This window comes from Lipotes vexillifer, unplaced genomic scaffold (genome assembly GCF_000442215.2).
Source record: "Lipotes vexillifer unplaced genomic scaffold, Lipotes_vexillifer_v1.1 scaffold587, whole genome shotgun sequence".
NCBI classification, from domain to species: domain Eukaryota; kingdom Metazoa; phylum Chordata; class Mammalia; order Artiodactyla; family Lipotidae; genus Lipotes; species Lipotes vexillifer.
Genome location: NW_006790779.1, coordinates 1,057,005 through 1,073,197, shown reverse-complemented (window position 1 = coordinate 1,073,197; position 16,193 = coordinate 1,057,005). Strand labels below are relative to the sequence as shown.

General features: G+C 41.3%; 1 protein-coding gene across 1 annotated transcript in view; it reads right to left on the bottom strand.

Moving 5' to 3' along the window:
• PDK3 (pyruvate dehydrogenase kinase 3) overlaps positions 1–16,193 on the bottom strand; it is a 67,116-nt gene that overhangs the window by 31,241 nt on the left and 19,682 nt on the right. The window contains exons 2-5 of the mRNA XM_007463970.1: positions 12,833–12,974; positions 9,006–9,077; positions 5,214–5,398; positions 3,385–3,474 (exon numbers count right to left, since the gene is read on the bottom strand). Coding sequence (XP_007464032.1) covers positions 3,385–3,474; positions 5,214–5,398; positions 9,006–9,077; positions 12,833–12,974 — 489 coding nt within the window. The remainder of the gene's footprint in view (positions 1–3,384; positions 3,475–5,213; positions 5,399–9,005; positions 9,078–12,832; positions 12,975–16,193) is intronic.

Below are 16,193 nucleotides of genomic sequence, written 5' to 3'. Positions count from 1 at the left end.
GCCCAAGGATGCTCATGAACTTGTCTACCTACAGCCCGTCCTGGGTGCGAGTGCTGCTTCAGGAGCTCTACATATATTATCTTACTTAACCCTAGGATATAGCTGAATTGCCAAGAGCACCATTTTATCGATGAAGAAACTGAGGCCCAAAGAGGTTATGTAACATGTCCAAGGTCACCTAGCTAACCTAAATGTCTATCAGCTGATGAACAGATAAAACAAAATGCAGTCTATCCATACAGTGGAATATTATTTGGCCATAAAAAGAAACAAAGTACCAGTTTATGCTACAACATGGATGACACCTGAAAACATTGTGCTAAGTGAGAGAAACCATTCACAAAAGACCACATACTGTATGATTTCATTTATATGAAAGGTCCGGAATAGGAGTATCTATAGAGACAGCAAGCACTGGGTTGGCCAAAAGGTTTGTTTAGTTTTCTCCGTAAGATGGCTCTAGTAGTAGCACTTAATGGTCTTTAACTTCATTTGAAACAATTTTGTTGGATTGTATGTGACAGCTGTCATATCAGCGTGCATTTAAAAAATGACATCAAAATTGGTGAAATTTTGCGTAGCCATTTAAATATTGAAGATGGAAGAAAAAAAGCAACATTTTCGGCCTATTATGTTCTATTACTTCCAGAAAGGTAAAAATGCAACTGAAACGCAAAAACAGATTTGTGCAGTGTATGGAGAAGGTGCTGTAACTGATCGAACGTGTCAAAAGTGGTTTGCGAAGTTTCGTGCTGGAGATTTCTCGCTGGAAGACGCTCCACGGCTGGGTAGACCACTTGAAGTTGATAGCGATCAAATCAAGACGTTAATTGAGAACAATCAACGTTATACCACATGGAAGATAGCTGACATACTCAAAATATCCAACATGAGCACTGAAAATCATTTGCACCAGCTTGGTTATATGAATTGCTTTGATGTTTGGGTTCCACATAAGTTAAGTGAAAAAAAACTTCTTGACAGTATTTTGGCATGCGATTCTCTAATAAACGTAATGAAAATGTTCCGTTTTTAAAACAAATTGTGACAGGCGATGGAAAGTGGATACTGTACAATAATGTGGAACGGAAGAGATCGTGGGGCAAGCGAAATGAACCACCACCAACCCCACCAAAGGCCGGTCTTCATCCAAAGAAGGTGATGTTGTGTATATGGTGGGATTGGAAGGGAGTCCTCTATTATCAGCTCTTTCTGGAAAACCAAACGATTAATTCCAACAAGTACTGCTCCCAAGTAGACCAACTGAAAGCAGCACTCGACAAAAAGCGTCCAGAATTAGTCAACAGAAAACGCATAATCTTCCATCAGGATAACGCAAGACCACGTTTCTTTGATGACCAGGCGAAAACTGTTACAGCTTGGCTGCGAAGTTCCGATTCATCTGCCATATTCACCAGACACTGCATCTTTGGATTTCAATTTATTTCAGTCTTTACAAAGTTCTCTTAATGGAAAAAGATTTCAATTCCCTGGAAGACTCTAAAAGGCACCTGAAACAGTTCTTTGCTCAAAAAGATAAAAAGTTTTGGTAAGATGGAATTATGAAGTTGCCTGAAAAATGGCAGCGGGTAGTGGAACAAAAGGGTGAATATGTGGTTCAATAAAGTTCTTGGTGAAAAGGAAAAATGTGTCTTTTATTTTTACTTAAAAACGGAAGGCACTTTTTGGCCAGCCCAATAGATTAGTGGTTGCCTAGGGCTGGGGAGAGGGGTAGAGGGGAGTGACTGCTAATGGCTATGGGGTTTCTTTTGGGGTGATGAAAAAGTCCTAAAATTGGATTATGGTGATGGTTGCACAACTCCGTAAATAAACTAGAAAGCCCTGAATTGTACACTTTAAATGGGTGAATCGTATGGCATGTGAATTGTACCACAATAAAGCTTTTTAAAAAGTAAATTACCGAGAAGTTGAACATTTCTCAAGCCAGGGAATATTTATTGACCATCTATACAGGCATATACTAAGTTCTATGCGAGTCACAAAACAAGTATAAGACAAGTACCCTGACTTCAAATTGCTTGCAGTTCAAGAGAAAAGGCACACATGCAATATATTATAATGCACTTTTGCTTTATGAATGTGTGCCTTTTTTTTCTAAGGGCAGTCAACTATCTGAACCAGGTTTTCTGAATCATAAAAGCCACTAGGCTAGGGCCAGATGAACATACAAGTGGTGATAAGACCAATCCTGCTTCCCTTCCCTGCTGGGGGCCTACAGAGGGTTATGTTGTGAGAGAGAAACCTACATACAGGGTTCTTAGGGTGCTGAAGCTGAGCCTATTCACTTATAACTGAAGTAATGTGAGTACATGTTTTCTAACTAAACAGAGGCCAGGGCAGCCTGACAAGCCTAGCCTGAGCTAAGGCCACTGGGGGGATGCCCAGGGTAACCAAACAGCACAGGTTTTCCTTAGCTTTAGCGGCTGAAGGTCTGGTCTGTTCCCCCACTGGGGAGGCTGCCCCACATGGGGCCCCGTCCCTTGGCCCTCCAAGCTCCAAGAGCAAAGGTCACTCTGCTTGAGGCAGGCTTGAGAGCTCTGCCGAGGAGACAAGGCCCTCGTCTGCCTCCTACTCATTTAGCTACACAATCCAGAAAAAGTAAGAGCAACAGAGATCCCAATGAAGATCGGGGAGAGCTACGGTCCTGAAACTAGTAAGGTGTGTGTTTAGATGAGGAGAGGAGGGCCACAGGAGGAGACACAATCTAGGAAAGGGGACAGTCTGGGGATATGAGGCTGCAGAGAATAACCCTAACACCAAAGAAAACTGAAGAGGTCCAGGAACCTGGTGGATCACTTACAACCAGGAAGGCTTTCTGGAGCTAGCATTTATCTTAAATGAAAAATGAGGAGACTGCTGTTCAAATTCCAAGTGCCAAACACTAGGAACATATGGCTCTAGGGTTCTGCTCTACCCTGAGGCTGCTGGAACAGAGTCCAGCTCCACACCCAGTGAACCCGTGAAGCCCAAATGCCATGTAGATTCTAAAACCTGGAGTGCATGTCAGGAAGATATATACATTTTACAAACACGTGAATTCAGCTGAATTTTCTCTGAAATTTTCAGACAGTGGTGGCAATTGAAACTTAGACTCTTAAGCTGACAAATATTTACTGTTTAGCTAGAACTATAAGAAAGGCCTTAGTCAATGAAGTGAAACTCCGATTTTGAATATTACCAATTATGCATCGCTTCCTGAGCCGCCTAGAAAGAACAAGGCATATTTGGATCAAATGGCTTGGGCCCAGAGTGGCCTGATGAACCAGCAAACAGTTCAGCACCATAACCCTACAGCCAAGCTGCCTCAACGAAACCACAATCCTACTGGAACCACAACCGCTAACGTTACGTTGGCCTCCTTACCTTTCACAACATCAGCCACGTTGCAAGTGGGATCAATACTTCCTATGTGTTTGGGATGCGCAGGATTGGTGTCACCGCCAAACAGAAGTGCTAAACAAACACAAGAGAAAAGGGAGAGGATTAAAGACACAGCAGGCTAGGATGGTCAGGCAGAGAAATATGGGGCTTGTAAGTTTTGAAAAGATTTTCTTATTGTGAAAACCGTTTTAGCATCCACAGTGACTTAGAGCAACAGAATCCACTCAATTGGTGGGTGATCAGCTATCAGACAACTGAGGAGGAAGGATGTGCTGTGAAATCTGCCAGGTGCAGTTAGCAGGTCCTAAAGCAGTGACACGGGCCGGGTATCCAACCCGCTTTCCCCAACACAACGTGACTTGGATGAAAAAAACTTCCTTTCATCCTCAGCCAAGTTTACCCACCTTCTCAGCACTACCCTAGACATTTATTCCAACATTCACTAAATATTTAGAAAATGCAGTCTGCACCATTAGACCAGGCTTGCACAGGGTCTTCACCATGAGCACTTCAAATGCCTCCATTGTGGAGCTTATTTTTCACCGTACTACACACGAACGCTATTTGTGCAAGCGTTTTTAAAAGTACATTTAACTACTTTCATAATATACAAGGTTTGCAAAATTTTACTTCTGAAAAAAAACAAAAGGACCCCCAAAGAAAAAAGTAATCTGAATTCAAATGTTTATATGTGTAGCTATTTTTAAATCAAACAAAAATTGGGAATAACTTAGACTCCACAAAAGGAGAATGTTTAAATAAAATAGGTAGAGATTTTAATTATGAAAAAGGACAAGTATGGGCATTAGGCCAATACATAAAGTGCCAACTAATTAAGTGGAAGAAAACCAAGAGGTGTGCAAACTTAATCAACGATCGAAAAACATGTACGTATATATGTAGACACACATATGTGGGTCAGAAAGAAACTGTCGTTGTCCAAGTAGTTTAAATAGCATTTGGGATCTCTTTTTTCCCCTATAAATTTCCTGTAAACTGTCAAACATTTACATTTTAAACAGACACACATTTAGAACAAAGCCACATTTAATAGCTGCATAACATTTGTTTATCCAAATAAAACACATTAGTAAAATAAAGATGCTCTGTCCATTTTCTGACTCAACAAAGAGGGTGAATTAGACTCTAGACACCTGGATGCTTTTTCATAAGCATTATGAAATCGGACAAAGAAACACGCTGAAAATCAGTTTATAAGTTTTTGTGGAGAGAATTTTAGTTGTTGTTGTTTTTTTTTTTTTTCCTTATCTGCTTATCAGCCTAGAGAGGAGACTAAAACTCTCAATACAAGATTAGGGTTTGACAAACCTGCTTAATCTGATTTCACTGATCACTGTGAAATCAAAGATCTATTGCTCATATTGCCAACTTGTCAGTTCAATATTCTTAGTATCAATGTTTTTAAAACCAAAAAGGAAAACATGTGACATCCTGAATGAAGACTAGAACAGACCCTAGAGACACTGAAAGTATTCAGAGATGAACACCAGGCTGCCATTAAAGCCGGTCCCTCACCCCCACCAGGAACGTAACAGCAGAGGCTTAAAAGGCAGGCAGTGGGCCTGTCTCAAATATGAGCACCCAAAAAGCCTTTCAAGGATTTCTTTTAACAGAGAGTTCTAATGATTAGCTTTTTCATAGATAGGACTCACTTAGGAAAAACTGAACTAGAAATGAAATTTCTGGACAAAAATGCAGATCGGTAAATTAAAAATGAAGCAACAGGAAAACATTTCGGAGAAATCACTCTGGTTATCTTTTCAAAACTGGACCAAGAAAACCCAACTTACTGTGCTGGTTAATAAGCATGCGGAAAGAGATGCGGTTGGTATAAAACCGGTCCAGAAAATACTGGATGTTACTGCTAATGAACGGATCAAACCCAAACTTCTCCTTGTACTCGATCACTCCTTGGGCCATTGTAGGAACCACATCATTGTGTCTATTTCTGACTTTAATTAGCACTTGTAGAAAGCTGTGTGGGAAGGAAACAAAAAAATGGTCAAAATCTCATGGGCTAATGTATAAACTTCCCAGGTCTATCTCAGTACTATTTACCTGTTGGTATTTATTTTATAAGGCAGAGACATCATTATCATCATAGGCTACAAGGAAGTACTCACAAGAAACTAAAGTATTACTCAGTTTTTGCTTGAAACTTTCTACAGAAAGTCTTCCTTCAGAGATACAAAAAGTAGAAGGTTCTAGTAAAGAAAAAAATGCTCAAATGCCTTTTTAGGAATCCAATGACTTTTCAGATAAGTGATTACTAATAAAACAGATTCTATAAATGTTCGCTGAATACATAATTGAATATATTAATATTTCTTCTGACAACATGAAGACAATCCCCCAAATCTCCAAGGATTTACTATGGAGTCTTAAAGAAATGGCTTCCATGAAGAAATAATGTCAAACTTTTTAAGAATAAAATTTTGAAACGAATTTCTCACAGCAGTAAAATATGGTGATGAAATGTAGATAGAACAATGGTGATTAAGACAAACCTATTCAAGAATTCCAGTATATTACTGTAAAAGTGCAGAGGGAAAAATATACTGAGAATAGTAACTAAGAACAGAAAGACAAGTCAATGGAACCAAATAAAAAGCCTGGAACCAGGATCAAGGGTGAATGAGTATGTGTGTGTAAAAATTCAGCATATCGATAAAGTGACAATATTAAGTCAGTAGGGAAACAAATTAGTTGGGACAGCTGGCTAACAATTTAAGTCATACCTCCATTTTAAACTTTAAGCCCCAAAATGGGTTAAAAGACTTAAATGTAAAAGGGTGAAACTGTAGAAAAGGAAAAAGAAAATCAGCTGAATAAGTATATAAGCTTGGAGTAAAGGGAGGCTGTTCTAATACCAAAGGCAGAAACCATGATGAAACAAATAATAGGACTATGCAGGATTTCAGCAGTTTTATAGGGACACACATTATAAAGTCAAGAAAAAGTGAAAGCTGGGAAAAATATATTCACAAGAGTTACTATTCTTAGCGAAGGAAAAGATGACCACCCTAACAGAAAACTAGGCAAGGGGCCTGGTATCAATAGAAAATGTACCAGAGGAAACGCAAACACCAACAACTTCACCTTCAAAATAATAAAAGCAAAGCAAATTAAAACAATGCAACACTATTCTCCGCTTACAGACTGACAAAGAATAACCACTGTGAGCCAGAGTGTGGGAGCGTAACTGATGCATCTCTAGGGGCAATTGAGCAGCCTATATCAAAAGCCCAAAGAAAGTCATTCCACTCCCAGGAATTGATTCTAGGAAAATAACCGGACAAGGCCAACAGCTGTATTTAAGAGCTGTTCTTTAGAGCAGTGCTTATAGTAGCAAGAAAACCACGAACTATCCTAAAACCCAATGACAGGAGGTCAAATCACATGAGTCATCTGCAGATGGACCACTATGAAACTACTGATAGTGGTGTAGATCTATAATGCTGACACTGTTATTTTTGTAAAACACACACACACACACACACACATTCTACACATATAGAAATATATATGCCTAGTTAAAAGTGTAAATGGAAGGAAAATGTTAACAGTGGTTGGCCCCCCGTAATGGAAATCTGGAGTGACCTTATTTACCTGAAGAGTCTTATTTTTCTCAATGATGAACTATTTCTGTAACAAATACATATGTGCAAAGACAGCAAAGATGAATAAATCAACTCAGAAATTATAAGGTCATAATATTCACAAGAAATTTTCTAATGGACCGTTTATCCTTTACATAATGCTCTTCCCATCGTATTCATAAATTAAATATTACTAAACTGAAACAATTCATTACAGTAGAAAAGTGCCTCAACTTATCTGAGGGGAGGAGACTTGCTTCAATGGTTCAATTCTCAGACTACTTCCCCAATCTTCTGGGGCTCTTCTAAACTTTATCATTATGACAAACATCCTTGTCCTCTAAGCTACTTGCACTTTACTTAAATGGTCTCCCTGCCCATGACTGCTATATAACCTCCCACTGAGAAGAAAAGGCTGCTACGATGAGCACAACTCTCCACTCCTTCCTGCACTGCAAACATCAGCTTCTACAATCCCAAGTATCTTAACTAGCTTCACGGCAACCTGGACAAGTTACTAAACGTCCCTGAGCGAGAGCTATTATCATTACAATCTCGTACACATTGGATCCAGCACTTGGCAGTTTCCAAAGCAGGCTCGCGTCCATAAATCGCATCTGACTGATAACCTGTTCCAGAAACTGAGACAGGACTCCAGGAAACACACAGCAGAAATTTAATATCATAAACTTCCACAAATCTATATCCCCAAATTTGAAGCTATAGAGGGCAGTCCTGATTTGGAGGATATCAGCCAAACTGTCACTAGCTAATGACTTCTGAGAAACCAAGCTTCTGAGTTCGATTTATTTAACTGTGATAACTTAAATGACAGCAAGGGCTTACAACAAGGTAAACTTTACAGCTGGGGGCTCTAATCCAATGCCTCCCTTTCCACATTTCATAGACCCATTAGCAAAACACCTAGCGAAGTATAAAACAGGTCAGGACTTTTTTCCCTTCGTATTTTAATCTGTAACTACATTTCAGCTAGCTACTCATGACTCAGACCAGCAGTTCTGGCAGTATGGTGCATTGCAAAGAGCTATGTACCAAGAAGAGGAAACATGATTTACAGATCCAGCTCTGCTCCTAACTAATGTTACAATCTTGGGGAAGCCACCTCACATCTTGGACCTCAGTTTTCTTATCTGTGAATTGAGAGAGCTGGGTTAAATGCCTCCAGCTAAGGTCTCTTATGGAACACGGTGCTTCTTAGCTCTTTTCATGGAACAGCTACATGTAAGGCATTTGGTGTCACAATGATGTGGGTCAGGTTTCTACTTAGAAAGAAATTCCTCAGCACAACAGGCCTGCCATATGCATTCACTGATGGGTACATGAAAGAGGAGGAAAGTAATGTGAAGGGGACACAATTTCTCTTGGGGGTCAGAAAACCACACTCAGAGCTAGGGTCAGCGTTTCCCGGTTAAATGAAAAGGAGAAACCAGAAATATTTTCCATCAGCATGAGAATTTAGCAGCCTTCGTGCCTAACAGCAGCAACAGAATTCAGAATAGCTGTTATGTTCATAGCATACTCTTTTATGCTGCTCCAAAATAAAAGCATTATTGATTCTCTGAGCTCAAATGTAATATTGCATTGAAAATTTAAAAACAAAATTGTAAAGGACTAAGTACATAAACTCATGTATACACAGAGGCCAGTGCATTCTTAAAACTACCACTAGGTGGAACATTTACTGCAATATTTACAGTGAGTGCCCAGCACCAGTTCACCAGAAGACAAGTATTAAGAATTAGATCACGAAGCGTAATTGGAAGGGTCATTATTCCCTTGGTACTATGTTAAATTCTTAACTCAAATTTTCAAAAACTGCAACGTTGAGCTGTTATCCATTAAGAAACCTAATGCTTTCGTCCAAGTTGTACTTCTTGGTTCTTAATGACATGAGTTCCATTTACTAAAACATTTTTTAACCTAGATATTTTGACTTTCAGGTAAATTTGGTACCATACTTACTTATCCAAGACGTGTGGATCTTCAGGGCTCTTATTTTCATATTCTAGAAGTTCAAGAAAACTCTGCATATACCTGAAAAAAAAAAAAGAGATACTGTGTTAGTTGCCTACCCTACATCCACCCTCCTTTCCCTTTTCCTTAGGAGTACATTAAATTTCCACCCAGGTATCCATCCAATCCCCTCCACCAGCCATGTAGCCCAAGTGCTTCCGGGGAAGCTGATACCATGCAAAGCTCCTGGGTGGCCCGGTTTTTCTCTGGGTAATCCTATTTCTCTTGTCACTAATTCCTAATTAGTCCGATAGTTCTGGCCTAAGCCTGTCACTGAGTCGCATTTCCCTGAACACAGGGATTGGCTCAGGAATGGACATCACTGCCTCGATTCAGGCCAGTAAAATAAGAGAGCAGACTTGCTGGCGGTCTTTGGGAGAGAAATTAACTTGCTCTGCTTTTGGACAATGTGGTCCATGGATGGAAAGCCTGGAACTGCTGCAGCTATTCTGTCACCAGGAGAAAATCCAGCCAGAAAATGAAGCCGACCCCATGGAAAGTAGGGCCTTGATAATCTCGTGAATCTCTGAATCAAACCAACACCAAAACCTCATCCTATGGCTGGATCTTATAGTTACAATTTATTGCTTAAGCCAGGTTTAGTTGGATTTTCTGCTACTTGCTAACACACATGTCCTAACTGATACACCAAGTCTATAGTTTGATTACCAAAAAAAGTGCACAGAAAATTTAAGAAGCACGTGTGCGACCCTGAAGTGCATGCTAAGAACTTAGAACTAGGGGAGTTTCCTGGTGGTCCAGTGGTTAGGACGCGGTGCTTTCACTGCCATGGGCCTGGGTTCAATCCCTGGTTGGGGAACTAAGATCTTGCAAGCTGCATGGCACAGCAGGAAAAGGAAAAAAAAAGAACCTAGAGCTAGAAATAAAGAAGGTTCCTTCTCAGAGTTAACCTAGTTTCATCAACATGTAATGAAGGAGAAAGAATTCCTCTTAGGCCCTCAGAAACAGCTTCTGGATTAAGAATACTGACATATCTCATTCAGGGCCAGTATAAGAAATAACATGTCCAACAAAGATCTGGAGGACAGAGGAAAAATGGGACTTAGAGAGGCACATTACAGCAGCAGCTACAGCCAGACTGGACCTGCCGGATCTGGTGGGGATGCAGAGATTCCAATTACTTAGAGGTGTATGAGCTCTGCTTTGGGTCTTAACATGTCCTGAAAAAAATATCCCTTATTCTAATTATTTCTAATAATTAATGACTACTAATCCTACTATCCCACTGTGGATAGTGGGTGAGGGCACGCCAGTAACTAAAAATCACTGTTAAGCTTATAAATACATAAACAGGAAGGACGTTTTATTAATCAGCCTCACCTGAACTTTGTGACAACGCATGATACTAAAGTATGTTCATTACTGGGTATTTTTTTTAAGTTTCTGGGCATATAAGGGTATGAATTAGACATTGTTAAAATCACTAGGTTAAACCACCCTGAGAGGCCACACTCAGCCATCCACAGTGATGCCCTCTGCCCTGCCACATGTCAGCAGAATTTCAGGCAGGCATCCCATCATTCCGGAAGGGGATAGTTCATTTAAAGGGCAAAGTCATAAATGGAAAGGAGTCAAAGATTATGCTGAGCTTCCTAGCCTGAAAGTCAAGAAAGCAAGGAGAACACTGACTGAGGTGGGCTTCACAGCCTGTTATACTTAAGATTTGCTTTCAAGAGGAAAAGGAAATGGCAAGTAAACACTACGCATGATCCTGAACTGGATTCATAAATCGGGGTGGGGGTGAGGATTGCTTAAAAAGAAAAGCACTATTAGGACAAGTGATGAAACATAGTAGGGTCCACATATTAGATAATATTACTGTATCAATGTTAAATTTCCCAAATTGGATAATCAAACTGTGGTTTTTCTAAGAGTTGTTCTAAGGAGATACACACTAAAGTATTTAGGGGTAAAGGGGCATGATGTGTACCATTAATCCAAATGGTTCAGAAAAAAATAATGTATTTTATGTGTGTACCATACATACATATATATATTGAGAGAGGGAGAGAGAATATGAATGAGAACGATAGAACAAATGTTGCCAAATGTTAACAATTAGTGAATCTGTGTGCAAGGATATGGGAATTCTTGCTACCAGTCTTGCAAACCCTTCTGTTAAATACGCAATTATTTCAAAATTGAATGTTTAAAAAAGAAAGGGAAGAAGTAACACGCACATGTTTGCAATGGCTATGGAAGAGAAATAGTAAGGAGACCAAAAAAAAAAAAAAAAAAAAAAAAGAGCTGACTCAGTAGTGTGAGTCAGCAATTTGCCAGCAATTCACTCTGAAGCCCCTGAAGTGACTTTTACATAAGTGATAGTAAATGTTTGACTGTCACTGCCACCATGACTGGGGACTTGAAAGTCAGCTAGCCTACCTAGAATTCCCAGCACAGTAGCTAGCTCCCAGGAGTGCTTATATACTTTCTGTTGGAAAATCTCTAATCATGGTCTTGGAGCAATAAAGAAGTCTCACACAAACAAGTACTTGCTGTTCCTGAAACAAGCTATGAGTTTACGGTAGAATCCAAGTGACCTTAAGATGGGAGCCATGGTCGCCACCTCTTTGAGCTTTCTGGGGTCCCGGGGCCCCTGCGCCTGCCTCGGTGAGGGGCTGCTGCTTGTCTGGGACAAGGATGGAACACCCAATAGAGTGTTTCTCAGACGATTCATTCTCAACCCTAAGAATTTATTATAATCAGTATTACTAAGGAATGACTGTTGAATGGCCATCTTCTTTCAGTAGCCCGGCCTCCGTTAATACTCTAGATGCCAACTAATTCATGGTTCCGCTCTCCCCATATCTGTCCACATCACTCCCCCATCCCCTAAAGTGCTCTCCCTGTCCCTGTCAGTTCAACCCCCACCCCCCGCACCAAGGGGCAGCGCAGACCACAGTCGGCACCTCCCTCCCCGAGGCCGCGATGGCACCTCCTCAGTGCTGGCTTGAGAGCACTTTGTGCATCTGGCCTCCTGAACCCCTCCAGCTTTCTCCACGGGGACTTCTTTGCTTGTAGATTACAGAGGAGACAAGCAAGCGCTTCTCAAATCTATGCAAATCCCTTTCTAAAAATACACCACCTGCTCTTCCCTCCCACCACTCACCCATCCTACGCTGCCTGCTGAGTGGGCAGTTCAGTCACAAATTCAACTTCTTCAATTAGACAGCACATGCTTTAAGCATCAGAGCTACACCTGGCCGAATGCTAACACACTCTGTGAAGATACTTCAGACTTTTCATGGGGGACATGAGCTACAGCAGGTAGCTCATATTTTTCACATGGGAGGTTCCCCTTTAAATGACTTAATTTGTCCTAAAATAAGTACTGTCTTCTAAAAACTTCTTTAAAAGGAAAACAGAAAAAACACGGCAGAGACTGGATCAAAGCAGCAACATCCCCCTATCCAAAGAACTGCAGATCTGCTCACATGGGACACTGCATTGCTATTCTTTTATATTTTTCTGTACTTTCCCATTTTCTTCAATAAAAAATCACATTTATAACCAGAAAAAAATTTGAAAAGTCAAGAAAGTGTCGAGTACAGTTGAAAAGTATTTTCCTTAGGACAATTATACACTGTCAGTTAAAATTTTTAAAAAAACCAACTTTTAATTACCTGGGAAATCCGGCTATCCTGGATGACTCATCCCCACAGAAGTGTACTGTGTACTTTTAGGGAGAATGGCCCCAGTTCCAAATGTTCAGAGCATTCTGGGTAGACCCATCTGAAGCCACACTATTTACTTACCAACTCTGAACCAATCCCACCGAAGGGCGATTAAGCAAGTTATCTGGCAGAAGATTAACTTCTCTCATTGTGTTAGCCAGGCGCACAGGAAGCTCCTTTCGTAGGAACATATATGAAGTTTTCTCACATGCATTATCTCTCCCTATTAAGAGATGAAAAATGTTCCATGATTTTATAATCTAACAGATGGAATAATAAAATGTTCTCATGGTAGGCCAGTGAGTGGTCGGGAAGATAAAATTAAGTAATATTGCAGTCTCTAGTTAAATCTTTATCCTCTGAAATAGCAAGTTTAAGAAAACAATTTAATTAGAATAGAAAAAGAACATTTATTCCAAGAGGCAACCCTGAAAGCAGTGTTTTTCCCTCAGCACAAATACATCCCTAGTGCTACCAGTGGCGGTATAAAAGTAACCTGGGACAGAATCTGAATTTGTTTTCAAATGAACGCTGTGGGAAAACTGCCAAGTACAAAAGTAGGAGAACATGTAAACCCACTCCTGTTCACGGGGGTTTCCAGAAGGCAACAGACCCATTCATTCCACAACTATTCACCTACTGCGGGCCGACTGCTTCCTAAGATTTTCTTCAAATGTGTTTCTTCAGGGACCAGGAAGCAGCTACACACCCCAGCTCTGACCGAGACACAGGACTCGGGAGGTGCCTGAGAAGCCAGCTCACAGGTGCCCTCAGAAATGGAGTGATGGACTACAGCATGTCCAAGAGGACGGAGATACAGTGTTGGCTAGGAAGACAGAGCTCAGAGAGGGAATCTTCTGTTGATTGCCTTGCGCTGGCTGTGCACACAATGTACGCAACTAGGGCACAGTGAGAGAAAAGGTACCAGGCCACCTGAAAGAGGAACCCGAGCCCTTTCTCCGGCTGCCACGTGACCAGAGCAGTTCCACGACTGGTCTTGCCCCCATACTCCAACCTTGCTGTAAACCCAGTGATAGTTGGGGGATAGAGGATGTGATAGAAAAGACATGAGCTTTGGGGAAAGAAATGTGCTTCAGCCTCAACTTCTCCATTTACCCTTGGTAAGCTTCTTAACTTCTGAGGCTCAGCTGCCTTCATCTGTAAGACGGGGATGAAACGTCAGTTTTTGTAAAGACTACATGTGACAACATGTATGGAGCCCGACGCAGATCAAGTGTTCGGCGAATATTAGTTCTTCTTCTGTCCTCTGTGATACTGATGGGTCTGTCCCAACTCTCTCACATTCGGATAGGCCTGCCTGATGCCCCATATTCCCTGGAAGCCGCTGGGAAATAGGCAACCTCGGGGCCAAGCCCAGAGAGAGAGAAGCTGGGCTCGTCGAGCGATCTTTTCCTCCAAACTCTCTTTCTTCCAAATGTGATGAAGACAGCAAGAGAGACTCAGAAGTAAATCCATCCTAACACTTCCAGCCAAATTCTTTCCTGTCCTCACGGAGTAAGACTGGAAATAACAGAACCCACTGTTGTTTTGTTTTTGTTTTTTTTTTTGGCCAAACCGTGTGGCATGTGGGATCATAGTTCCCTAACCAGGGATTGAACACGCGCCCCCCTGCACTGGAAGCGCGGAGTCTTAACCACTGGGCCGCCAGGGAAGTTCCATAGAACCCACTTTTGAGAGTCATCTGCAGAACCTCTTCCCTCCACTGCCCCCTGCCCCCCCTTCTCCATTTCCAAAAAAGTCAGAATAAAAGATTAAATTCTTAACCCATCCCTCACTTACCTCATTCTAAGTGAGTAGTATATTGAAGGCCTCCAGTAAATCTTTAATCAATAATTCTGCCTTTGCCCTTTCTCCTAAGGGAAATACTCCAAAAAAGGAAGAGGAATGTAGTATCTCAGCAATGACCTTCCAACACTTACTCCATACACATTCATTTGGCCTTAGATGATTAACACTTAAGGTGATTCAGCCTGCTTTAGATTTTATATGTATATATAATTCCTAAAATGTTCTGTGTATAATTTTTATGGATGAATCATTTTAAGTGCACTAAAAATGCTGATATTTCAAAACTCAGAATGAACCTCATTACAAAATGAAGGACGTATTATCTAAGTTAAAATGTGCATGTACGTTTGCACATACCAGGAGAAATACCTTGTATCCTGGTTAAATAGAAAGGACATTTTTTTAAAAAAAAGCACACAAAAAATGAGGGCGGAGAAGGAAGTTAGGGAATGGGGAAGAAGCGAGAACCCTGTGGTGTTGAATTGGAACTGGAAATAGCAGTATGACCTTAGGGTTCTGAAAAATTATCTGAGTTTTTAGGGGTACTGAAAGTTGACATGCTTAAACTTCCACATCCAGAGCACACGAGGAGCAGCACATCAGCAGCATGGTGGGGGGCGTGGGGCTGGTGGTGGGAGTAGGGTGAAGAGGGAGGGTCGGGGAAGTGACAGCGGTCTGGCAGGTGCCAGGTGGTGAGAGGCAGTCAGGTGCACGTATCTTCTGGAAATCCACAGGGCTAGACAGCTTTCAGAATTGAAAGGTTTTCAGTTTTAAAAAGCGTACGTGCATCCACTGCGTGAAACAGTCTACTCTACAGACACAGTACAGCTACAACACAATCTGTGAACGTCGACACTGAGCAGGGGAAGACCACGGCCCCCAAATCACTGCAGGCCAGGTTTTGCCATGGACTTAGTTTGGGCAGCAAAGGTATAAAAAAAGAACTTCAATTTTTTGAGCTTTTTGGATTTCAGAATTCAGATTAAAAGACTGCAGTCTGGCAGAACAGTAATGCTGAGATCAGATGCCAGAGTTAGACTTGGCTTTGAATTCTGTCCTGAGCATCCACTGGCTTCGTGAACACCGGCAAGTGTCATTACACGTCGAAGCCTCGGTGTAGCCATCTATAAAATAAGAACAGGACCGATTTCGCAGAGGTTGCAGCAAGGGTTAAAAAACGCTCAACATTTAACACGAACAGGTTCTTAAAACTGAGAAGAGGGGGCTCATTAAATCGCCATCACTAATGATGCCGGCTTGTATAAAGCAGAGCAGCCCAAGGCCATGGGGTGCCAGATCAAACAGTCTGATGCTCACTAAGCCCTGAGAGCGTGACTGCATTCTGGTTCAGAGCGGTCGCCTGTGCTCATTTGATGATTCTACATAATTAAAAAAGGATTAAAGTATGTTCTGCGTCCCTACCATCCAATTTTATTTATTTTAAAATAAAAGGCCTTGGTGTTTCCATTGGTCAACTCTGCACTAACTGGAAGACTCAACTAACTACTAGGCGTGGCCTGAAATAACCAACATTTCAAGGCAGCATTTTATTCTAGGCTTCTTGGATTATCAGCCTTTCATAAACTAGTGTTGAAAGAAACTTTGTCTCTATCCCCCCCCCCGCCACCCCCCC